At 49.4% G+C, this 26,575-nt stretch overlaps 1 protein-coding gene across 2 annotated transcripts in view; it reads right to left on the bottom strand.

Moving 5' to 3' along the window:
• Positions 1-18,881, bottom strand: part of SLC22A3 (solute carrier family 22 member 3) — a 99,747-nt gene extending 80,866 nt beyond the window's left edge. For both annotated transcript variants that reach the window (XM_018053439.1, XM_018053438.1), the window contains exon 1: positions 18,393-18,881. In XM_018053439.1, the coding sequence (XP_017908928.1) occupies positions 18,393-18,824 (432 nt within the window). In that variant the 5' untranslated portion in view covers positions 18,825-18,881. The remainder of the gene's footprint in view (positions 1-18,392) is intronic.

Below are 26,575 nucleotides of genomic sequence, written 5' to 3'. Positions count from 1 at the left end.
TTTATTTAAGGATTCAAAGAGGTTGGTGAAAATACTATAAAAGTAACCAATGAAAAAGCAGAGACATAGCTTTGCTGACAAAGTTCATATAGTCAAAGCTATGGTTTTTCCAGTAGTCATGTACAGATGTGAGAGTGGGACCATAAAGAAGGCTGAGCACCAAAGAACTGATGCTTCAAACTGTGGCACTGGAGAAGACTTTTGAGAGTCTTGGACTGCAAGGAGATCAAACTAGTCAATCCTAAAGGAAATCAACCCTGAGTATTCACTGGAAGGACTGACGCTAAAGCTGAAGCTCTGATACTTTGGCCACCTGTTGTGAAGAGATGACTCACTGGAAAAGACCCTGATGCTGGGAAAGACTAAGGGCAGGAGGAGAAGGAGGTTACAGAGGATGAGATGATTGGATGGCGTCACCAACTCAATGGACATGAGTTTGAGCAAACTCCAGGAGATGGTGAAGGACAGGGAAGCCTGGCGTGCTGCAGTCCATGGGGTCACAAAGAGATGGACACGACTTAGTGACTGAACAACAACCAGCCAATGAACATCACCAGCACATCATGGGAATCGCTCTGACAGTGAGCTGACAAGGTAGTAAAGTTTCGTCCTGTTTTCCATTACAGATACACCTTGTCATGTTGCATTTTGCAGACACTGTGTTTTTTAACAAATCGAAGGTCTGTGATAAACTTGTATCAAGCAACTCTGTCGGCACTATTTTTCCAACAGCATCATTTATTAATGTATGTATACTGTTTTTTAGACATAATGCTATTGTACACTTAATAAACTACAGTGTAGTGTAAACAGAATTTTTATATGCAACTGCAAAACCGAAAAACCTGTATTTCTGACTTGACGGCAATATTTGATTAATTTTGGTGGTCTAGAACTGAACCCACATTGTCTCCAAGGTGCGTGTGTTCTTACGGGTTACATTGTTTCATAATAGTCTGGAAAACAGTAGCATGCATTATTCACATGATGCTTTGAGGCATTTATGGATTCTGACCTGATTGGGAAGGTTTAACAAGTAAACATAGGCATTCAGGGACGGTTTATCAGGCTTTGAGGGCTGGGTGGTTAATGGATGGAGTCATGCCTGCCAAAGTCAAGAAGCAAGGCAAGATGAAGTCTTCAGGCTGGACATCTCCTGAGAGCATCCGCTTTCCAAGTGGGCACTTGGTAATCAGAGCAATGGTGGGGATAACAAATGACCTGACAGTTCAGTTGCTTCAGCATTTCACTAAATAGAAGACCTGCCGCAGACCTTCTCGATTCCGGATCCAGGGTTCCTGGAAGCGTGCAGGAGCCCAGCGGTGCCCATCCGTTTAAATGTGCTTGGCTTCTGTACACGTTGGACGGAACAGCCGGAGTGAAACGGGAGACGGATTGGGACGCACAAAGTGAGCAGAAGGGTGAAATGTGAACTGGAGACTCTGGCAGCAGGTCCCTAAGGAGGGTGAGCCCTGCTCCCCCCCGGGAGCACAGGTGGCACTCCGGGCTCCAAGCGAGAGCAGGAGCGAGGTGGGGGTGAGCAGCGGCCTGGGGTCTCCAGAGGCCGCGGCGGGGACAGAGGGGACGGGCGGCGGGGAGGGTGAAAGCTGAGAACCTGGAGGCCATCGGACCGACAACCCTGCGAAGAAGTGTACTGACGTGGGGGAATGTGAGTCCTCAGCTGGGCGAGCTAACACGCACCGGGAGGGTGCTGTGTAGGCCAGACACACTGCAGCGTATTTGTGCACGTGTGCGTGTGCGTGTGCTCAGCCATGGTCAACTCTTTGTGACCCCACGGACTGTAGCTCGCCAGGCTCCTCTGTCCATGGGATTCTCTAGGCAAGAATATTGGAGTGGGTTGCTATGCCCTCCTCCAGGGCATCTTCCCCACCCCGGGATCGAACCTGCCTCTCTGGCGTCTCTGGCACTGGCAGGCGGATTCTTCAGCACTGAGCCACCTGGGGAGTCCTGCAGGGTATTTAAGCGCAGGCAGCCAGGCTCGGGGAGGGACAGGGTGGGAGTGGAGGGTAGCAATGGCCTGGGAGGGGGGCAGGACTCTGCACAAGGCAGAGCGAGACGCCTTCTTCCGGAAGGGATGCTGTGACTCCGTCGTGATGCGTCATCAGGAAGAAAGGGTGGGAGCCGACGAGGATGCCTTCCTTATTCTGGTGGCAGCGCACGGAATGAAGACTTCCGCTTCCGGGACATGTAACCCGAGGGTCTTGGCCGAGCGTGAGCGGCCAGGGTGGGGGCGCGGAGGGGCAGGCTGGCAGTTCGAGGGGAACAGAGAAACGGGGTGAGGGACGCGGAGGGTCCGGCTGGCTGGCCAGAAGGAGATGAGGCCTGAGGGCGAGCAGGGTGGAACCCCGAGATGTACAGTGCGGGCCCCCCACGGCCCTGGCGGCAGAACTGGACCTGGAATCGAATCCAGAGGACAGGAAGGGGGGTCCGTAGAGGGGGCGCGGGGCGGGGGTGGGGGCTGCAGAGGGAGGGAGCTGGAGGAGCGGGAGGAGGGATCCCCACCTCCTGGAAGGGGGGGACTCTGCACACGGGCCGCTCTGCAGACACCGCATCCTGAAGGCAGGAGTGGGCATCCCAGGTGACGGTGTGGCTTCCAGGAGGACTGGCGGGTGAGGTACGGGGAGCGGCGGCCTGGCAGGCAGAGGAGCCTGGTGCCAGCAGAGGAAGGAAGCTTCCAACTCATTCGAACGTCCCCCAGGGACATGAGATTGACGCGGGATGGAGGTACCTGAACTGTGTCTCATTTGCAAGAGTCTCGATGGCTTCCTAAATAGAAAGTGCTGTGACCAGCATGACGTGTCCCTAAGACCCCCCCCTCGAGTTGCGCAGGCCAGACGGGAAGGGGAAACACGGCTGGCTGCCAGAGAAACATCGCCAGTGAGCAGCAGCGCAGTTTCGAGAATAATCCAACATCCCGTGAACTCGACCTGAAGAGGGCCAGGTTTTCCCTTCAATGGGAGGCCAGTCAGTCATCATCCCAGTGGAAAAATCATTAGCTAAAGGGACTCTTCTTCTAGACCAGGCGGTTCTCAGGGTAGGGTCCCGGGACCTGGAGAAGTTCTTTCTCAGGCCTGACCCCACACCTACTGATTCTAAAACACTGGATGGGGCCCAGCCATCTGAAGTCTCACAACCCTTTGAGAGCCGCTGGGCTGGAGGCGGATGGCAGAGACAGGACACTGGTTTGGGGTGAGGCTGGCCTCAAGACAAAACCAGCTCTCACACAGTCTTGTCTTCGGCAGGGCACACAAATGTTCCCAGCCTCAGCTCCCTCCTGGGAAAAATGGGAAAATAACTGCTTCCCTTATAAGGCTATTTTGATGCTAATTGTAATATATTTAAAGGGCTTGGAATACATACATAAACTACTAGGATTTTATCACTGAACATAAATTTGGTATTCAAAATAGTCCCCAATAGCACATAAAAAATTAATGGTTCATGAATCAGGTATCTTGTGTGCTAAGTCGCTTCAGTCGTGTCCAACTCTTTGCGACTCTATGGCCCGCCAGACTCCCCTGTCCACAGGATTCTCCAGGTGAGAATACTGGAGTGGGTTGCCGAGCCCTCCTCTAGGGGATCTTCCCTCTCCAGGGGTCAAACCTGTGTCTCGGGTCTCCTGCATTGGCAGGTGGGCTGTTTACCACTAGTGCTACCTGGGAAGCCCCAGTGTACCTTGTCACATAGTTTCTTAAAAAAATCACTAATATTAAACAATATAACCTGGATGATGCAAAATATAATGTGGTTACTAGACACGTTAACAGACTCTAGCTATTAAAAGCTAGGTCAGATGAAATCTTAGTTCCTGTAAATGGAGCAATCGCCTTTTTGATGATTCAGATCAAGGAAGGCAATTATAGGTTTCCCATATCCATTTCACCTCTTTGTGTTCTGACCCTGCGCTGGGTGAAGCAAAGTCCTTTTATGGGAAGACAGTTTCCAGGCTGGGTGCATGTGATGCCTGAGGTTTTTATCCCCACCACCCCCCCAGACTGTCTTCTCTGAACAAAGCCCCCTTATTTTCTGAGAGTCTTTCCATTCACGGATGCAACTAGCAAAGCAACTTTAGGTAAGAGATCATCAATAAAGTTCTTTTAGGGGCTTCCCTGGTGGTCCAGTGGTTAAGAATCTGCCTTGAAATGCAGGGGACATGGGTTCGATCCCTATTCAGGGAACTAAGACCCGGAACAGCCAAAAAGAGAAAATAAAAACTCTTGCTGGTTCAGACATCAAAAATATCTTTTCCAGCTCTCTCATCCTGCAGCTTATGACTGGGGGTGAGTTACTTAATCTCTCTTCACCTGCCTTCCCCTCTCTACAAAACAGGGATAACAAGCCATGCCTGATGGTATGTGCGAGGATTAAATGAGCTGACTGTATTTTAATGTCATCTGGTCATTTTCTTCTTAGAAGAAAGTTTCTAAGCAGGAAAGTTGTGTCGATAACTCTATGGTTATACATAGTACATTGTTAGTCGCTCAGTCATGTCCAGCTCTTGGGGATCCCATGGACTGTAGCCCACCAGCCTCCTCTGTCCATGGGATTCTCCAGGCAAGAATACTGGAGTGGGTTGCCATTTCCTCCTCCAGGCGGTCTTCCTGATCCAGGGATCCAACCTGAGTCTCCCGCATTGCAGGCAGATTCTTTACCATCTGGGCCACCTGGGAAGCCCATGTAGTACATGACAGTATGACTTTTTGTCCTTCCTGGATGTTAAGTTACATTCATGCTTTACATTTTAGTGTCTATTCAATGTCAAGAGAACTGGGTTGCTTCATTTATGGAGCAACTTAGCACAAATTTACCTCAACCCCAGTCTGAACCTCACTAGTCACAATTCTTGACCCACCATCATGGCTCTGCTCTCATTTCATAGGTTTCAGGGACCAAGGGGAGTCATTTGGTCTTTTCTCTGAGGCCGAGTTCTCATGACATGACAAGCAAACTGTGACAGGATGCTGCTGCTGCTAAGTCACTTCAGTCGTGTCCGACTCTGTGCGGCCCCATAGACAGCAGCCCACCAGGCTCCCCTGTCCCTGGGATTCTCCAGGCAAGAACACTGGAGTGGGTTGCCATTTCCTTCTCCAGTGCATGAAAGTGAAAAGTGAAAGTTAAGTCACTCAGTCATGTCCGACTCTTCGGGATCCCATGGACTGCAGCCCACCGGGCTCCTCCGCCCATGGGATTCTCCAGGCAAGAGTACTGGAGTGGGGTGCCATCGCCTTCCACTGCAAACTGTCCCAAATACGGAGCAAATTTGTCTCCTTGACCCAACAGAACAGAAGCACGAGCCCCACTGGCGGCCTTCTACCCGGAGCCTTTTTAGGCAGGTGTTTTCTATCCAGGTTTATTGAAAGATTTCTGGTACTTGTGAAGAAAACACGCGATGGAGAGAGTTTCATATTAGAATGGTGCTGTGGTTCTTTTCCATATCTCTCACACAAGCTGGGGCTGGAGAAGAGGCAGTGGGCAAGCTGTGGCTCTGCCAGGGAGTGTCAGGGGACCATAACCCAGCCAGACCCACACGGGCCCAAGGGAGCTGAAGCCGTGGAGGCTCAGATGTCCTGCCAACGCGTGTAGCTCCAAGGAGTCTACTGTGGGTCGTGTCTTAGTCTTTATAACTGAGCTCCAGCTATACCAGCTCCAGGGAGTAGATCCCTTGGGGCTGGAATCTCACTGTTCTGCCCACCAAAGTCTTCCCTCGGGCGTTCCCAGGCCAAAGCTGCCTCTCTGCACGCTCAACATCTGTAACCAGCGAGGGGCAGACAATGGATATGCCTGTGTTCCGTGCACAACCTCCCATCAGAACTCCATAAATGCAATCATTCCCTTTTTTTGTGAGAACCCAAGCTCGGAAAAGTCTCAAACTAGGAAATCCGCCCGTGCTCACACACCTAGCGAGCCTGTGTCCTTAGCCACTCACTTGCCTTAGAGAGAGGCTACACTGAACCAGTTCTGGTCTAAAAGTTGATCATTTATTCACAGTTTTTCAACAATAAATGGTCATTAGCTAATTTTCTACAGCTGATAAATACAAAGGTAGTTTTATTTCATTTTGTAATGCACTTGGTTTGGTTTAAAAATAAAAATTCTTCTGGAAGTGCCCTTTTTGTGGTGGTTCAGTTGCTCAGTCATGTCCAACTCTTTGCAACCCCATGGGCTATAGCCTGCCAGGCTCCTCTGTCCATGGGATTCTCCAGGCAAGAACACTGGCGTGGGTAGCCATTTCCTTCTCCAGGGGGAAGAGCCCTGTATACATACATGCTGGACAGGGCATCACAGTCATCCTGTGGCAACGCGGGCTGGTGGACAGTAGGCGCCGCAGGTGAATGTGTTACTACCATTATTACCAAGTAGTTGAGACAGACACAGAAAGAGCAAGGTTCTCTGCGGGAATGGTTCTTGAACAATTTCCTTTATACTCCAGAACCTCTAAAACTTCTCTATTTGATTTTTTAAAAATTGATGCCAAATTAAATGCAATTACTTTCCATTTTAGCATTCTCCTCTCCCCTGGATATTTAATACAATTTAATTAACTATCCACCGTGACTTCCCCATGAGGGTTTGCTTTGAAATCCTCGCTGGAGGACAATGTAAGGGCAATCGTTTCTCAATAAGTGTCTCCAAAACATTTCTCTTAATAAAGAACTAGCCATATTAAAAGCACACACTGTCTTCTCCGTGATCCTAGAACTCTCATAAATGTGCTACCATTGATCTCAAGAGGTTCTGGGGCCTGGCCTTTCTGCTGGTGTCTGAGAGGCATCAGCTTACAGCATCCGTCCCGGGAGCAAGAGACACACATGTTGTCTTTCATCTTGTGCTGTCGGCCACATGCCGGGTCCAGCTGGCAGAAGCCCCGTGACATCAGATCCACCCTGTGCGTCCGAGGGGCATACGCCACCACTGGGAAAGGCGGCCGAGACATGACGCTCTCGAGCAGAGAGAGTGATGAGAGGGCGTGCACTGTGCTCAAGGTGGGGAGCCATGATCGCAACTGGGAGCGGGCCCACCGACTTCACATGAGCACCATCCAGACAATGGATGCTCTGGTACCTCCAGGGTTAGGGGGGCGGGGAGTGGTACCCTCAGGCTCCCGAGGAGGTGGGCTCTAACTCCAGAATCTTCATAACATGAACTGCAAAAGCTTTCAAAGAGCTCAGGAGTCACCAATACCAAACTTTTTCATGGGTCCCCCTGTCCTAAGAATCAGGACAACATTCTTCCCTCTGGGCAGCAGGACCTGCCGAGGCCCTGGCTCCATCTAAGTCTTTACGTGGGCTTCCCTGGTAGATTAGTTGGCAAAGAATCTGCCTGCAAAGCAGGAGACCCTGATTTGATCCCTGGGCCAGGAAGACCACTGGAGAAGGGATAGGCTACCCACTCCAGTATTCTTGGGCTTCCCTTGTGGTTCGGCTGATAAAGAATCCGCCTGCAATGCAGGAGACCTGGGTTCAGTCCCTGAGTTGGGAATATCCCCTGGAGAAGGGAAAGGCTACCCACTCCAGTATTCTGGTCTGGAGAATTCCATGGACTATATAGTCCATGGGGTCACAGAGAGTTGGATACGACTGAGCGACTTTCACTTTCACTACTTGGGTCTCTCACGCTGGATACCACTGAGCTAATGGCTTTTCACTGAAAACTGCCATTTAACCAAATCTGTCTCTGTGTTACACAAGCAGTCATAAAATAAGCTTTTCACTTCATAAAAAATAAAATCGCTGTCTATACTACGATATACTACTAACTTGTCTTACAAGAAAAATCAAACTATTCTATTTTGATAACTGCTAAAATGCAACCCACTCCAGTATCCTTGCCTGGAGAGTTCCGTGGACAGAGGAGCCTGGCGTGCTGCAGTCTGTGGGGTCACAAAAGAGTTGGACACGACTGAGCAACTGAACAACCGAGACGATGTAGCTGACACCAACCTAAGATGAAAATGTCCCCCATCCTTTGGAGGAGGAGGAGAAGGTGGGTGGTTTGCTGTTTCCTGTATAGGAACCGAAAACGCCCAGCCAGAGTCCTGTCTCTCACTCCTCACTTTATTTGAAGTCTCCAAATTTCGTCCCTGAACCATTTTCTAAGAAATAAGAAAACACAGTCTGTCACACTTATTTTCGGGTTTTATTACAAATAAATACAACACAAGTTAACAACAAAACTCATAAAAGAAGGCTACTCCCAGTAACCTGTGTCAGGGTCCCCACGTCTGGGATCAGTACCCTTTGTACAACAACACCCGCTTCACTGATCTAATCAGAGACTAGGATTCAAGCTTGTAGAAAATATTCTACAGGAGCCACCACACTCATCTGAGGACTTTTATTTTTCATTTTCCTGATCATAGTTTTTCAAGATAACTTCTGAATCAGTCGTGCACTTTGAGGGATGTACTTGGTGAGGCCTATACTAGTCATACCATTGAAATGCAAGATTTTTTGGAAAAAAAAAATCACATTTATTGATTCACCTTTGTATGGGTCCCTCAACTGCATCCCTCATTGTTATTCTCTAGTATTATACAAGCATTCACCCACAAAATTATTAAGATTTGGTTTATTACAAGCACAGAACAGTCAGAGCGCAGTAATCCTTCAAAAGCCATGTTACTGAACTCTCACTCGGATAAAAAGTCATGCCAGCCATCATTTACTGTGCTCATGTTATCGTCCTTCTAGAGGGCTATACCAGGAACCTTAAGAAACTTGACTTTTTCCTTACAGAAGAGAAGTAAGTTTCCTTTCTTGGTTATAGTCTAAGACAAAAAAAAAAAAAGAGGAAAAGTGGAAGGGGTTTTATTTTGTTCTGACAGGTGGGCAGTGTTCCCGCACCCCACCCTCGAAGGCCTTGGAGGGCTCAGCTCTGCGCCCTTGAACTGCTGGGAGCCGGCCTCAGGCGCCCCCCGCTGACCTGCACTCTGCACCTGTGCCCGGCTCGGCTGATGACACAGACGGGCCTGAAAGCGCCAGGACAGCTGAGCAAAGCCTACTCTGCACAATGGACGTCAGCGCCTAAAATTATGGCCCCCGAGAGCCAGCGGTCCTCCTCCTGCTGCATCCCCCAGTGAAGACTCTGAGGATGACAGAGACCCTGGCAGATGGGGGTCAGCGGTGGGGCTGCTGTCCCCCTGCTCCAGGAAGCTGGGGGGGGGGCTTCCTACAGGATCCCAGCCACCCCGTGATTCACCAGATCCCGTGGACGTGAGGGAGAGGGAGACACAAGCCCTGGAGGGTTAAGCTGCGAAGCAGCAGCACTGTACTTAATTATTAATTATTAATAAAGCAAGGACCTAGGAATAAATCCAGGGAATTTGTGTAAGAGCTTCCTACTGAAAGGTACAAAACATCGTGAGAGATGTTCAATCACACCTAAGAAAGTGCAGCAACACACCACATTCAAATGACACCAAATATACCATGTTCAAAAGGAAAAACAGTTAAAATGTCTGTTCTTCTCTAAATTAATATGCAGGATTAATGCAAAAGTGAAGCAACACTGTTGCAGGAAAGAGCTCATTATAATCTATGAAGGTCAAGTTCAGGGCTGGCTGAGCCAAAGTTCTAAAAGGGGGCACATTTGTCACTCAATCCCTTCCTCGTTTAATTCTTACCTTAACCAAGGTTTTATTAAATGCCATTTGTGATTTCATTACAAGTGTTTATTAAATAGTCTCCACCCTCAAGAAAGCTGCAGTCTGATTCAGCAAACAGAGAGGGTGGTTGGGCAGAGGAAGGGGACCAGACCCGCAGGGTTGGGCAGGGGGAGGAGGGGAGGGGGGAGGAGGGGAGGGGGAAGGAGGTATATTTCTGGGACAGGTAACTCTTCGCTGCATCTTTGGGCTTCCAGGTGGCTCAGACAGTAAAGAATCTGCCTGCCAATGCAGGAGACGGAACAGGTGCAGGTTCAATCCCTGGGTTCGGAAGATCCCCTGGAGGAGGGCATAGCAACCCATCCCAGTATTCTTGATGGAGAATCCCATGGACAGAGGAAACTGGAGGGCTACGGTCCATGGGGTCGCAAAGAGTCGGACACGACTGAACACACACAGCACAGCTGCGTCTTTACATTAAAAAAAAAAAAAAAATGGACTGGCCTCAAAAAGAAAGAGGAAAGGTATTTGGAGGAAAGGAAGCAGCATGCTCACAGCCCAGGGAGGACAACCAGGCATGTGCTGCAGGGGCAGCAGGAGGGAAGCCTGCAGAGGAGGGGGCCTGCAGGGCCCTTGGACAAGGTCATGGTGACCTTGTATACAGACCAAGGCGGGGACAGTCTCGAAGGAACCAGCTTCCCTACCATTGCACCAGGTGCCGGCAGCCTCTAAGAAACACAACAAAATGTGTATTTGTCAGGGGAGGCTCAAACCACCCCCCGAATCTCGGTGGCTTCACATAAGACAGTGTATATTCCACAGTCTCGCGAAGAGGAAATAAAGGGGAGGAAGATAGGGGCTCCCCTTCCTGCAGACTTCAAGATCTGCACCCCATCCTGTTAAGGACCTGGCCCTCTCTGGGGGCCCCGGGATTCTCTGCACGTAGATGAGGGAAGGAAGGAAGAGGAGAGACTGCGAGGAGGAAGGTTTTCCTGCCTCCAGGTGTGTGTTTCTCTCAATATCACTGACCAGAACTCCATCACGGGACCACCCCCACCCTGAGTTGCAAGGGGAGCTGGGAAATACAGCCTCGCTGTGCGTCTCAGCGGAAAAGGACACGGTACTCTTGGCCTCAGTGGAAATCAGTGCCTGTTAACATAGAAGGTAAGTTTATTAGTGATGTATTGCACTTGACCAGAGGCCAGCAAGCTACAGCTCCAGGGTCAAGTCTGAACCAGCGTCTATCTCCTCTCTCCCTCCCACACCCCCATCCAGCTCAAGACTTTATATGTTAACAGGATCCAGTTTTTTGAGCATCCCTTAGGGCCAGGCATGGTGATAGGCACTCTACATGCATATGGTGGCGCAATCACTAAGGAAAGTGTTATTATGTGTGTATCTGTGTTAGTTGCTTAGTCGTGTCCCACTCTTTGTGACCCGAAAGACTGTAACCCACCAGGCTCCTCTGTCCATGGAATTCTCCAGGCAAGAATACTGGAGTGGGTTGCCATTTCCTTCTCCAGGGGATCTTCCTGATCCAGGGATTGAACCCAGGTCTCTTCCATTGCAGGCAGATTCCTTACCATCTGAGCTACAAGGAAATTTCTTGTGTGTGTGTGTGTGTGTGTGTGTGTGTGTGTGCGTGTGTGGCACTGGGCAGCTTACGGGATATTAATTCCCCAACCAGGGACTGAAGCTGGGCTAAGGCAGTGAAAGCACCAGGTTCTAACCACTGGACTGCAAGGGAATTCCTAATTACGTCCATTCTAGAGCTGAGGAAACCGAGGCTCAGGTAGGTTCTGCGACTTGTCCTTAAAGTGGAAACATGGAGCAGCTGGGCTTTAGGCTGAGATCTCTCTGACCCCAAAGGACAGGGATGTTCTTTCCATTATATCAGGGTGGCCAAAAAGTTCACTTGGGTTTCTCCATACGATGTTACAGAAAACTGCCTGATGCCAAGGGTCTTTAACCCATACATAAAAAAGTACAGACATCCATGCCTTATCTGTTGGACATCCCCTGTGGTTGCGCTCCTGCCTGTGCCCAAAGCCCCACCCCATGGTGCGCCAAGATTCCCAGGGAGTGTGGTGCAGCTGTGGGCACCTCGTTCCAATCAATTATAGGGTTTTACTGTCAGCTGCCCGTCTCTGGAGACCCCCAAGCTTTCTGCAAGTACACCGCAGCACTTTATCAGATAAAGCGTGGGACTCCCGGTTGAGGAAAGGGCCAACACTTCTGCCCCAAGGTCTGCAGAGTGTCTGGGGGAGCTGGCACTCGCTTCAACCACACATAGGCTGTTCCACCCCACGAGGATCTTGTCACGGTCCTCATGTGGTCTTGGGGCCACCTGCACGGGCTTTACACGTGTGTGAACAATGAGGATTCCCGAACACCACTCCTATCTTTTGAGTCCAAGTCTGTGGGTGGGTCCCAGGAATATCCATCAGTCACTGCTCCGGGGACATTTGAATGGCTACGAATAAATAAGGATGAAGATGAGAGCATGTGCACAGGCAACATTTTTCTCCTCATATATTCTTCCTGGGCTCCTCCTTGTCCCCCGAGGCTGCAGTCAAGGTCAGTGCTCAGTATGCTCTGATTCAGCCCCAGTTAATCAGAAGAAGGCATCCCTTCACCACACCTGTCACCACTTGCAGCCTTTTGCTATCTCAGGGCAAGTCTCTCTGCCAGGCCCTGAGCTCATGGGAGGAAGACTTAGCCATCTTCATACACCAGCCTGGCTCAACGCTTAGCATATGTCGTTTAGTTGCTAAGTCATGTCCGACTCTTTTGTGACCTCCATGGACTGCAGCTCTCCAGGCTCCTCTGTCCATGGGATTCTCCAGGCAAGAATACTGGAGTGGGGTGCCTTTTTCTCCTCCAGGGGATCTTCCCAACTCAGGAATTGAACCTGTGTCTACTATGTCTCCTGCACTGCCAAGGTGGGTTCTTTACCACTGTGCCACCAGGGAGGCCCGCCCAGCATATAGTAAATGCTAAATAAATTTCAATGGAGCTGCCATTGGTAACATAGTAAATAAGTAGCCAGAAGAAAGCAGGAGATGCGGTTTTGTGTTCTCATCTCTTTTGGCTCTGGGTTCATACACACATCACTGCATGGACCTGCTCGGCCATTCTGCGGCCGACACCAAGCTGCAGACACAGACCGGGATGACTGCTTACTCATTCACCTCGACCAACACACACACAAATGCCAAACACATAACAAACAACAAGTGAGACGTTTGGAACATCAAAGGCTTCGGGGAGTGTAACTACCAGATATAAAATATAGAGCTAGGGTTCCTTGGTGGCTTAGATGGTAAAGAATCTGCCTGCCCATGTAGGAGACCCAGGTTTGATCCCTGGGTCAGGAAGATCCCCTGGAGAAGGGAATGGGTACCCACTCCAGTATTCTAGTCATATGTAAAACATTTAAAAAACCGAAAAATGGAAACACAAAAGTGAGCAAACAGTAAGAGACTAGCAATACACGACCAGGGATATTTGAAAGATAAAAAATGAGAAATGAAAAAGATAAGGGCTGAAATAAAAAAACTTCAATGAACTCATTTAAACAGCAGATTTGATAGTGCTAAATAGAAACATTGTGATGTGGAAGATAGGTCTGAAAAGCTAAAGAAAATACAATTGGTTCGTTCAACAGCTATTTACTGAATGCCTACTATACGCCAGGGACCTTTTAGAAGCAATGCATACTAAATTGGATAAACACAAAAAATACCCACCTAGACACAACCCAAGAGAAAAGGACAATTAGACTAACAACAGGCTTTTCAAAAGCAAAATGAGAGCTAGAGGCAGAGCTCACATCCTGAAAGGGCTGCTGCTGCTGCTGCTAAGTCACTTCAGTCGTGTCCGACTCTGTGTGACCCCATAGACGGCAGCCCACCAGGCTCCCCTGTCCCTGGGATTCTCCAGGCAAGAACACTGGAGTGGGTTGCCATTTCCTTCTCCAGTGCATGAAAGTGAAAAGTGAAAGTCAAGTCGCTCAGTCGTGTCCGACTCTTCACGACCCCATGGACAGCCACCCACCAGGCTCCTCTCCATGGGATTTTCCAGGCAAGAGTATTGGAGTGGGGTGCCATTGCCTTCTCTGCCTGAAAGGGCTAAGGAAAAATAACTGGCAAAATAAAACTATTCACCTGGCAGAACTGTCTTTCAAGAATAATGGTGAAATGTCACTTCCACAGAAACAAAAGTGGAGACCATTCACCATCAAGAGATACAAACTAAATAGAAACGTTTTAAAGATGTACATAAAAAAAGAAGCAGGGAAAGTGAAACAGCATGGATGATTAGATGAAGGGCAAATGTGAACCAAACACACATGATTTGCACAAAATCCATAAATTAACAATGAAAGAACAAACCTAGAATATTGGCTACTAATGCCTGTGATACAGGAGTGATTGAATCAAAGTGTTTAAGATCCTAGATTGTTTAGGAGAAGGTTGTGTATTCAATTTAGACTCAGTTAAGTAAACCTGGTAGAATTTCAGGGGTAACCACTGAAAGAATTGAAATGAAGAGTCTAAATTCTACAACAAGGACCTACTGTACAGCATAGGGAACCATATTCAATATCCTGTGATAATATGAAAAAGAATTTAAGTGCTTCCCTGGTGGCTCAGATAGTAAAGCGTCTGCCTGCAAGGTGGGAGACCCAGGTTCGATCCCTGGGTTGGGAAGATCCCCTGGAGAAGGCAATGGCAATCCACTCCAGCACTCTTGCCTGGAAAATCCCATGGACGGAGGAGCCTGATAGGTTACAAGGCTACAGTCCATGGGGTCGCAAAGAGTCAGACACGACTGAGTGACTTCATTTCACTTCACAGGTACAACTGAATCACTTTGCTGTACAGTAGAAATTCATTGTAAATTAAGTATACACCAATAAAATAACTTTTTATTTATATTAAAAATATAATGAAACTAAAAAGAAATAAAAGAGGAGAAATAGAAAATGAACAGTGCCACAGTTGATCCTTTGAAGTAATAACAAAACAGATGCTCTGGTGAGGTTGATCAGCAAAAAAAAACAGGGAAGGCACACGTCATGTTGAAAATTAAAACAATAGAAAAGTAAGATCTTTCCCAAGGGCCCAGAGCAAATCAGAAACTCAGCTCAGAATAAACGGGGAGCCTGGCTAACCTCCACTCTCCAGTATTCACAGCAGTATGTCTCCACACTGGTGGGACAGCAAGGACCAGACCCTCATGGCTCTGATCTCTGAGGTTGGGCGCCTGTCCTGGGATGGATGTGCAAGAGGCAGAGCAGAGACAGAGAAACACCAGGGCAGCCCTCAAGGTCAAAGCAGGCTCTGCTTTCTTCAGTGGGACAGCCACTTCCCTCAAATGCACTTTCATGTTTTATGTGTGGGAGAAAGAATAATCTAGAAAGGGCAATTCAATCTATTTTTAATGGTGCTCTGAAGCCTGGTTCCTAGTGCTAGAGGAGCGCCCCTCTCCATCCTCCACCAAGCAAGTATTTCAAAGTCTCAATATCAGTTTCAAAGACTCACTCCCTGGGGAAGAAACTGAAATATTTGGGTGGCGAGGGCCTGGACTTGTCCACAACACATCATGCTTTCTTCTGCCCAATGTCTGGCAACCAGATAAGGCTGAGATTCAGACATTAGAAAAGTCTGTGTTGAGGACCTTCCACATAGGTGAAAAATCCACTGCACTGCCTAGAGCAGGATAAACAGGACAGAGAGCTGGACTAAAACAGCCCTGCACTTGGCACTGACTTCTGACTTAACTCCTTGGTGCTTGTTTCACTTTGGAAGATGAAAAAAGGGGTGGCTGAGGTTGAAGTGCCCATTCTGCAGCAATCGCACCGGGAGCACAGCCCTTCCCACGACAGGGAAGACAGCCGCCCCATCTGCATCATATCATGTTCCTGACACCGTGAAACGAAACAAAATGACACGCTGGTCAGTGGAGACCAGGATAGTAACTAAGTAAACAGGGAGGTTCAACAAGATTTCTTGCAGGTTCTGAAGTGTGAGCGATCCGGTATCGTGTTGTGTGGACCTGTTCCAAGGACCCTGAGCGCTGCCTGGCCCAAAGGAGACCAATTCACAATCAAGACCCCCTGGATCCAGACCCAACTTGATTTGTGGAACATCTGGGACACTGGTAGGTCTCTTCACATTCTCTTGCCTCAGGCTCCCCTTCTGCAAAGCTGGGACAATGCTCTCTTTCCTGCATTCGCGCAAGGATTAAATATGACAGCCATAGGGGGTCATGATGGAATCTGGGCTCCCCTTCCACCTTCTGAGCTCTCCCGATTCACCCTCCCTTTCCGTGATTAATACAATAGATTTTTAAGTCCTTGAAAACACTCTGTGTACATGGTGTGAGTCAGAGATAGAACTATAGTTCCTTTCATCACTCTGATAGAATATGAAAAATAAACCCTAATTGGACCGCATGCAAAACCAAAGACAGCTGTGTATTAGCAGTGAAGAACTCTAAGAGGGAAGGAATTGTTCTAGATGCTGAACCTCCTGAACAGACAGAGGGCTTCCTCTCAAGAATCAAAACATTAAAAAAAAAACTAGAAGAAGCAAACAGTTTTGGACCAAAAAAAAAAAAAGAGAGAGAGAGGAAAAAATAATCTCTAACATATTTCCTAAACTTGTCAGAGGCCTTAAGAGAGGATTCTGGATAACATTTTAGTTTTCCTTGAAGATTTTTGTCATTGTGCTGATTACACTGAGAATAGCCATCCAGTGATGTCACTGATGGCGCTGGTAGGACTACAAAGGGCTGAATCCAAACCCTGATACTACAGATGAGAATGCTAAGCCCAGAGTGGTCAAGCAATCCACCCAAGCCACACAGCCACCTGGAGGCAGTCCCAGGTCCTGATGTGCGGTGCACTCATCTTCCACAGTGCCTTTTTGAGCATCGTAAGACTTCATAAACATCCCTCTTTTGAAATAACCCTGGAAGGCTTGAAACAAGTCTGGAAGTCCAGAATAAGGCATCTGAGGTTAGATATCACAGCGTCTCTCTCCTCTGATGTGCATGGGTCATGCCTTCAGGGAAACCCGCCTGCAGTGTGTGTGCCTTCTGCTTTTAAGGCTCCTTTCATTCTTCATTTGAGATTCACGTCTTCAAAAATCAGGTGTCTACTCTCCAAGGGGCATCTGCTGGTTTGCTTGGAAAGTAGCCTTAAGCAGTCATGCTGGATGGAATAGAAGCAGCCACCTTAGATGCAACTCGAAGGAAGTACTGGTGATAATACCCTTTCCCACGCCCATTCATTTCAAGAGTGAAATCCCTAACACCACCAGTCTATAAAGCAAGTCCTGATGGTGACCCACAAATTAGGTAGAAATTAAAGTACCCCAGACACACACTGCTATGGCCTGACCGGGGTTTGATCTCTAGAGCTCTTAGCAGAGGACCTTACACAGTGTGTTCACACACAGAGCATGCGTAACCTCAAAGATCGACCACCCCAGCACCAGAGAGATGTGGTCACCAGATCAAAGAACACTGTTTACAGGCAGAAGAGGCACTGCAAACCCTGAAGCCAGTGCTTTCCCTCATTATTCAAGGTGGTCCTTAAACACTCCTTGTGACAATCAATTAAAGACATTCCCACCCGACCCCAGTTGCCTGGGCACATTCAATCATTTGTTGGAAATTCAATTGATCTGGGATTGCAGGCACAGTTCAGTAAAACTGCTTATCCCATCCACCTGAGCTCAGTGGGTCTCTGAGGTTAGAGCCGATCAAGACAGTCCTGCCGCCAAGGGAGAGGGCACCTAACCTGCAATGCCCTGCTTCCTTGCGAAAGTGAAGTCGCTCAGTCATGTCCAACTCTTTGCGACCCAGACGTAGCCAAAAAGCCCATGGGGACTGCCTGCTCCAGCTACCCCAACCGTGAGGAGTGCCCCCACCCGGCTCCCAGCAGCCACCCACAGTAAGTGGGGTGTTCACCCTGCATGCTTTGGAGAGGGGATTTTTTTTTTCTTTAAATTCAAAACCTCAGCTTTCCCAACTTCTCTCAAATGTTGCCCTTTGCCCCAAAGGAGTTTTACCAAAATCTTGCTCCCAGGATAGCCTCAACCTTTGCCCTTCTGCATTTCAGATAATCACGTGGGTGGCTCTGCCTTCAAACTTAGATTTCGCCTTTCTTTTTTTGCCGCTTGGAGACCACCAGCCGGCGCGGACCTGTTGCGTGTCGCTCGCCCGGGATTCTGCGGTGGTTCTCTCTACCCGCGTCCACCCGTCACTTCGGACTACTTGCTCACACACAGCTGAGATAACGCGCATCCCATTGGATGCTCGGATCCCCAAGAAGGCGTGCGCTAAGTATCTTAGCCCTCAGCTTCTAGGGCAGTTTTCATTCACCCCTGCAACCAAAGCACCTCTCCATTAACACGGAATTCTCCAGGCCAGAATACTGGAGGGGGTACCTTTCCCTTCTCCAGGGGATCTTCCCAACTCAGGGATCGAACCCAGGTGTCCCACATTGCAGGCGGATTCTTTACCTGCTGAACCACAAGAGAAGCCTCGTTAACTCCCTAGCAGAGAGGGGGAAAAAGAAAAGCCACAACCCCGGGGCGGGCAGTTGCGACGCAGCCCTTCCAAGTGCAGGATGAAGCTGACGGGGGCCCAGAGGTAACCGACTGGTCCCAGCCTCCGCGCACCGTCCCGGTGGCCGGCTTGCTGGGCTCCCGGCCTCCGCGGGAATCCGCGCGCCGCCCGCCGCCGCCGGGCCCCTTACCTCGCTGACGATGGTCGAGTGGGCCTGGGCGTACCGCCAGCCGTCCCGGCACTGCACGAGCGGCGCGGAGCGGTTGGGGAAGGCTGCGAGGGGGTCGGCGCAGCTGAGCGCGCCGGGGGCGGCGCTGGCGTTGGCCGCCTCCAGGAGGTAGCGCTGGCAGCGGCCGTCGCCGCGGCCCTCGGGGGGCGCGGGGCCGGGGGGCGCGGGCGCCGTGCGGTTCCACTCCTCCTCGGGGCTCCAGCCGCAGCGCTCGGCCAGCGCGGCGGCGCTCGGCCCGCGGCACCAGTAGTGGTCGGGCCGGCTGCCCAGGAAGACCACGCCGACGAAGAGGAAGGCGAAGGTGACGCCCGTCAGGCACAGCAGCAGGAACACGCGCCGCTGGAAGCGCCCGAACTCGCCGGCCCGCTGCAGCGCCTCGTCGAAGGACGGCATGGTGCGCCCGCCCGCGTCCCCCAGCGCGTCTGCCGCCCGCCGCCCGGGGCTGCCGAGTGACCCGCCGGCCGGCCGGCCGCCTCCTCCGCCCCGGCCGCCTCCCCCTCGCTCCCCGCCTCACGCCCCTGGGCGCCGCGCCAGCGGACGGCGCTCCTCGGGCCCCGGGGCCCCCGCCTCCCGCCCCGGGGGCGTGGAGAGTAGGGGGGCGTCCGCGGAGGTCCGGGCCGCGCTCTCCCGGGGGGCGCCGCCGCGGGGCCGGGGTGGGCGCGCGGCGGGGCCCGGGTGGCGCGGCCTGGCAGAGCGCCACCGCGCGCCGGGGACCCGGCCCAGGACTGCGAGTGACGCGCACAGCCTTCCCGGGCTGGCGCGCGGCTCCATTCGGTCCCTTCCAGCAGCCCGGTCCGCGGGCGGGTCTGGGTCGGGCTTCCAGACAAGAAAGTTCCAGGGCCTCCTAACGACTCCCGGGCTCCTGGAACTCGGTTTCTCGAGGGTCCCGGCGGCAACCTTGTGGGGGGACCGAGGACGCCCGCGCTCCGGGTCCCACTCCTGTGCCCCGGGGAGACCCCCACCCCCCGGGCCTCGTCACCTCGGTGCAGAGCCGCCCCGCCCGCCCCCGAGGCCGGGCAGCCAGGTCCCAGAACAGTGGACCGACTGCAGAACTTGGACTCCGCGAGGTTAGATTTTTGGCGACATCTCAGATATTGTCCAACTTTCAAATGGAGCAGCTGGGCAGCCCACAGCGGCTGAGCGCCTTGTGCAGAGTCCTGGAGTTCCAAGTGAGAAGGGATCTCAGACGCTTACAGGTTGCTTTAGCCAAGGCCTCTTTGCCTGAAACCGCCTGGAAAGCGTGCTTGCTGACTGCTTTGAATGGCTGTTTTTAGCTTCCTGACTTTTTCTTGTAAAGGTTGGCAGAGCTGCGTCCAGTCTGGGGTCCCGGCCTCTGCTAGGCGCCCAAGCTGCTGTGTCCGTGTCCTCGCTCTGATGCCTCCTCTGGCCGGGTGAAAAGCCCCTTCTAGGCTGCAGCCTTCACGTATGCGGACCACACTGCACTGTTAGCAGCCCCCGGCCTGGCCTGGCCTAGCCTCCCCCTTCTTGAGAATTTTCCAGCTCTCTCCCCAGACCCCCACCCCAGCTGTCCAAAAAGCTTCTACCCTTAGGTTTCTTTACTCGGAGGGCGGAGAAGCTGGTAGAGTGCAGGCTGACAGTTGTTTTTATTTATTTTTTTCTTTTTTTAATCCAGAGCCAGGACGGGAGCCAGGCTGTCTGGTTCACCAGCTTGTGACCTTGGTCACCTTGCTTGGCCAGTCCAGACTTCTCATGCCAAATGAGACATCCCCTCCCGGGGTTGCTGTGACAGTTAAACAAATTATTACATATGAAGCGCCAAAAAAGTGCCGGACCCCTACTGTACCCTTTCACAAGTTAGCTCTTAATCCCATTGTTCTTTGTTGCAGAGTTAATCCAGTCCATGGCTCAGGGATGCCCTAAGGCTTCCTGGTACTGGGAAGGATAAAACGCTAGGTAGGGGCACATAGTCGGGGCTGAGTGAATGCTTGCTCTCACTGTCTTGATCGTTCTCGCATCCTTGTTCCCAGCTGCTGAAGCAGGTCTCTCAGTAAGTTAGCAGTGACTTCTGTGCGTGCGTGTCTCACGCTCGAGGGTGTAGTCCTCCTATTGACTGCCCCCACCCCCAGGACCCCAGACTCAGTCTCTCCTCCTCCTACCCAGCTCCACCTCCCAGCTTGCCTATTGGTGTAACCGTAACCCTGTCCTAGACTCCTAGATATCATCTCAACACCCCTCACTCCCCAGGCCTTTACTCCAGTGTGCCTTCCCCTCATCCCTGCTTGCCACCCCTCTGCCCTTACACACACTTGTGCACGTATACAGACAAGCCCGCAGCTCCCTTCCCTGCTTCATCTGTCTCCAAAGTGCTTATCACCGTCTAACAGATGCATCTTTTCATTCCTTTGCTTTATTTATTTACTTTTGGCTGTGTCTTCCTTGCTGCATGCAGGCTTTCTCCAGTTGCAGAGAGAGAGGGGAGCTGCTCTCTAGTCGCAGTGGCGTCTCTTGTTCCGGAGCCCGGCTCTAGGGTGCGAGAGCTTCAGGCGGTGCGGCTCGTGGGCTCAGCAGTCCTTGCATACGGACTCAGTTGCCCCAGGGCAGGTGGAATCTTCCTGGACCAGGGATTGAACCTGTGTCTCTTGTGTTGGCGGGCAGATTCTTAATCCCTGGACCACCAAGGAAGTCCTGCCGTTTTTACTTGTTTTTCTGGTGTCCCCTGCCTAGGATGCAGGTTTCAAGAGGGCAGAAAGTTCTGCTTTGTTCATTTCTATCTTGCGACCCCCTAGATCATTGCTTTGTTCATAATAGTCACTCTGTAAACATTTGTGGAATAAATGGATGCTTCCTGACACCACGGCTTACACACACACACACACACACACACGTGTGGCTTCTTCTCTTCTACTTCACCACTGTCTTTGTCCAGACAGCAGCTTTTCTGGGGGCCAGCCCGCCCTCCTCACTGCCTTCCCACAGAGCAGCTCGGAGGTGCTTCCTTGAAGGGCTTGCCTTGTTTCCAAACTGAACACTCATTTCTCACCCTCCCTTTCAAGATCCCAACCTATATCCCTCACCAAGCTGTCCCCCCATGTGACAGCCAAACACAACACGACTTGCTAATCCTCAAATCCTTCCTTAACTTCCCTAAATCCGAGCCTGTCCACACGACGTTTCTCCTTCCCGGCATTTTGCCCTCCCATCCTCACAGCTACGGCCCAGCAAGGCCTGGGCGGAATGTCAGCACCCCCTCTGCTGAGTCCTCTGCAGCTACCTCGGCCACTAATGAGTCTTTTCTAATGAGCCATTTGTTCACATCAGATGACCAAAATACTGGAGCTTCAGCGACAGTCCTTCCAGTGAATAGTCAGAGTTGATCTCCTTTAAGACTGACCAGTTTGATCACCTTGCAGTTCAAGGGACTTTCTTCTCCAGCACCATAATTCGACTGCATCAATTGTTTGGCCTTCTGCCTTCTTTTGTTATATCTTAGATGTGCGGCTACGAAGAACTATGACTCCTAGACACAGATGAAGTCTTTGGCATGTGCCTTCAAGTCCTGCGTTCTCCCAGGGCAGCTACCAGGCCCTGTCTCTGGAAGGTGGGCCTGGGGGAGAGTCGTGCAGGCCCAAGAAGAGGGCTCAGGACCACTGGCAGGGAATCCTGGGATCTCAGGTCCCAGTGTGGGTTGGGGATGAGGAGGGTGGGAGGTGAGGGGCAGGAAGATGGCAAGGGGGATGGACTTCAGGTGGGTACACCCGTTTGGCCCTAGGGGAGAGGAAGGCCAGAGTGTGGCCCCCTTTGGTAAAGGCTTAGGCCCTTCCTTGTCCAGGTACAGCTGTTATGAAGATGTTACTCATATCATCCATATTTTAACCCTTGTTATACCTAAGTACTACAAACAACTACACAGGGGTCCCTTGCTCTTCAAAAGTTTGTTTTATGACACTTTGCTTTTATGAAAGAATGACATCAGCACCTGGTTTTTTTCCTAACCAAAAGGGATCAAAGAGGATTTTCACTTTTATAATGAAAGATGAAAATTGAAAATAGCGTTCGGCGTTTGTTTTGCAGCGAGTCGTTCAAGAAGCAGTGTGCACCCCAGCAGGGAGAGTGGCCCTGCCTAGCAGCGCCTACCCCAGAAGCTACCTGGATCATCTCACCTTCAAGGCGGCATAGGTTTGAATTGCCCATGAGCATCTGTGCTTCATCTCTGTTTATTTTCTGCATCTGTTAGCAAGGTGTGTCCTAAGGCGACTGCTTCTTTGCTTTTCCACATTTCAGCTTAGGAGAGGTTTCATCGGAAAGCTCTACTTTCGGAGAATGGGGGGAACCTGCATAGTACTTGGGGTGCTTTGAAATTTACACAAATGGTACCATATTCTGTATTTTTCTGTCACTTCCTTTTTCACTCCACATTATATTTTTGAGACCTGTAAGTCTTGATAAATGTGGATCTCGCTCATTTACTGCTAGGTATCATTCAACTGCATGGCTAGACTACAATTTATTCCAGAGATATTCAGCTCATTTTCAATTTTTCATAATTATAAGTGACATGGCAGTGAAACTGTAGTGCACGTTCCCTTGGCAAGAACTGATCTAAAGTAAATGCCTATAAATAGACTGTCAGGACCATCAGTTCAGTTCAGTCACTCAGTCATGTCCGACTCTTTGCAACCCCATGGACTACAGCACTCCAGGCCTCCCTGTCCATCACCAGCTCCTGGAGTTCACTCAAACTCATGTCCATGGTGTCAGTGATGCCATCCAACCATCTCATCCTCTGTTGTCCCCTTCTCCTCCTGCCTTCAGTCTTTGCCAGCATCGGGGTCTTTTCAAATGAGTCAGTTCTTCGCAACAGGTTGCCAAATATTGGAGTTTCAGCTTCAACATCAGTCCTTCCAATAATTAGTCGGGACTGATCTCCTGTAGGATGGACTGGTTGGATCTCCTTGCAGTCCAAGGGACTCTCAAGAGTCTTCTCCAACACCACAGTTCAAAAGCATCAATTCTTCGGCACTCAGCTTTCATTATAATCCAACTCTCACATCCATACGTGACTACTGGAAAAACTATAGCTTTGACCATATGGATCTTTGTTGGCAAAGTAATGTCTCTGCTTTTTAATATTCTGTCTAGGTTGGTTATAGCTTTTCTTCCAAGGAGCAAACATGTTTTAATTTCATGGCTGTAGTCACCATCTGCAGTGATTTTGGAGCCCCCCCCCCAAAAAAAATAAATTCTTTCCCTGTTTCCATTGTTTCCCCATCTATGCCATGAAGTGATGGGACCAGATGCCATGATCTTAGTTTTCTGAATGTTGACTTTTAAGCCAACTTTTTCACTCTCCTCTTTCACTTTCATCAAGAGGCGTTTTAGTTCTTCTTCAATTTCTGCCATAAGGGTGGTATCATCTGCGTATCTGAGGTTATTGATATTTCTCCTGGCAATCTTGATTCCAGCTTGTACTTTATCCAGCTCAGCATTTAGCATGATGTACTCTGCATATAAGTTAAATAAGCAGGGTGACAAGGTACAGCCTAGGCGTACTCCTTTCCCGATTTGGAACCAGACCGTTGTTCCATGTCCAGCTCTAACTGTTGCGTCAGGACCATAGTATGTACCTATTTTGAGCTTCACCAGATGTCGCCAAATTGCTTTCAGTAGGTGGCCCCAATTCATGTCTCATCAGCAACCTGTGAGATCATCCCCATCCACACTAACACATGTGCTTGTTACCCTCAAGTGCAGTAGCAGACACTATGGGTTTGAAACGCAGTGCCATTGTTCTGATTTACACACTACTGATTTGGTCAGACTGAGCACGTTTGCATCGAATCCCATGGACAGAGGAGCCTGGTGGATGCAGTCCATGGGGTTGCAGAGTCGCACAGGACGGAAAGTGACTTAGCTCTTAACGTTCATCATTTAGGTTTGTCTTCCACGAGTCACTCCTCATATCCTCTGTCTGTGTTCTCTTTGTTACTTGTTTTTTTCCTACTGAAGTTTTTGAAAATTACTTGTTTATTTGTTTACTTTGCTTTGTCAGCTATGTATGTTCTATCTCTTCAATCTGTGGCTTGTCTTTTTTGTTTAAATTGGTATAATTGGAAGAAAAGCTATGACAAACCTAGACAGCAAATAAAAAGCAGAGACATCACTTTGCTCACAAAGGGCCCTGTAGACATTTTTTTTTTTTCCCAGTACTCATGTATAGATGTGAGATTTGGACCATAAACAAGGCTGAGTGCCGAAGGACGGATGGTTTTGAATCGTGGTGCTGGAGAAAACTCTTGAGAGTTTTAGACTGCAGCGAAATCAAACCAGTCCATTCTAAAGAAAATTAATCCAGAATATTCATTGGAAGGACTGATGCTGAAGCTGAAACTCCATTACTTTGACCACCTGTTGTGATGAACCAACTCATTGGAAATGACCCTGATGCTGGGAAAGATTGAGGGCAGGAGGAGAAGGGGATGACAGGATGAGGTGGTTGGATGGCATCACTGACTCAATGGACATGAGTTTGAGCAAGCTCTGGGAGACAGTGAAGGACAGGGAAGCCTGGCATGCTGCCATCATGGGGTTGCAAAGCATCAGACATGACTTAGCGACTGAACAACAAATAATTGCCCTACACTTTTTGTGTTAGGTTCTGCCGTACGATGAGTGAATCAGCTATATGTATAAATATATCCCCTCCCTCTTGGATTGTGGCTTGTCCTTTCACTCTGTTTGTAGTGTCTTGGTGACCACAAGTTTAAATTCTGATGTAGTACCATGTGTCAATTTGTTTTATAGCTTCTGCTTTTTGCATCTTCCAAAAAGAAAAAATTAAATGCATGGAAGGGTTTCTGGGCTCTTTGTTCTCTTTTGCCGCTCTACATGTCTATTTCCGGGACAATATTTTACTATTAACCACAATAATTCTGTAACAATTCTTAGTATTTGGGAGGACAAGTCTCATCCCTTCTCTCCCCTTACTTTGTTCCTTTTCAGAGTCATCTCGGCAATTTGGGATTTTCTTTTTCTTCTGTATAAATTTTATCCTTTATTAAGTTCCATAGAAATTCAACTGGGATTTTGATGTAAAATTATGTGTGCATTTTATTTCTCCCATTGCTCTGTAGATTTTTTAGAGAAAAGCCAAATCATGTTTCTCTTTCTCTCTTTAAACAGTGATATCTGTTTCATATCTGCACTGTCCAATAAGGTACCATTAGCCATATGTGGCCATTTGCATTTAAATTAAAATTAAGTGAAATGAAAGGCTCTGTTCTTAGCGAGTCACAGTTCAAGTACTTGATAAACCCATGCACGATTGGCGACTGCCATATTGGACTATGATGAAGAACATTTCCAGCAACACAGAAAGTTCTGTTGGACAGAGCTGGTCCAGACATGTGCATGCATGCTAAGTGGCTTCGGTTGTGTCGGACTTTTTTCGACCCTTTGGACTGCAGCCCACCAGGCTCCTCTGTCCGTGGGATTCTCCAGGCAAGAATACTGGAGTGGGTTGCCATGTCCTTCTCCAGGGGATCTTCCCAACCCAGGGATCGACCCAGCACCTCTTCATTCTCCTGCATTGGCAGACGGGTTCTAGGGCCGCCTGGGAAGCCTGTTCCAGACATAGTGACCTGTAAGTGCTTGCTGAATAGGATCAATAACAATCTATTGGCCCACAGCTCTCAGCTTCTGTTGAACGTACAGACTTTGACTCTTTTTGATAAGGTAATTGTTGGGGTTTTTTTACCTAAAATTTTATAGTTGGTATTTTTAAAATCATGTTTAGGAATGGATATACCAGATTATTAGTATTTATTCACCACATATTGAATTACCAAAATACATCATAATGACATTTGTGCTTTTTGTAGAGCACAAAAAAAGATTAGTTTCCTTGGGAATGTTGCAATAAATCTTGAAATAAAACTTTTGAAAACAATCCACTGACAGAAACTTTGGCAAGTGACTTGGGGCACATGCTCCAGCCTCAAGGGGAAAAACGAGAAGTCATGGTTTCGTTTTGTTTTTTAACAAATGGGTATGAATATTTAAAACACTCTCAGTCTTCCCTTATTTGGAATGGAGTTGCTATTTGTTGGGCTTCCCAGGTGGCATGGTGGTAAAAAATCCTCCTGCTAACGCAGGAGATGCAAGAGACATGAGTTTGATCCCTGGGT

Source organism: Capra hircus, chromosome 9, assembly GCF_001704415.2.
Source record: "Capra hircus breed San Clemente chromosome 9, ASM170441v1, whole genome shotgun sequence".
Taxonomy (NCBI): domain Eukaryota; kingdom Metazoa; phylum Chordata; class Mammalia; order Artiodactyla; family Bovidae; genus Capra; species Capra hircus.
Note: the sequence above shows the minus strand (reverse complement) of the source record. Positions and strands in the feature narration are given on the sequence as shown.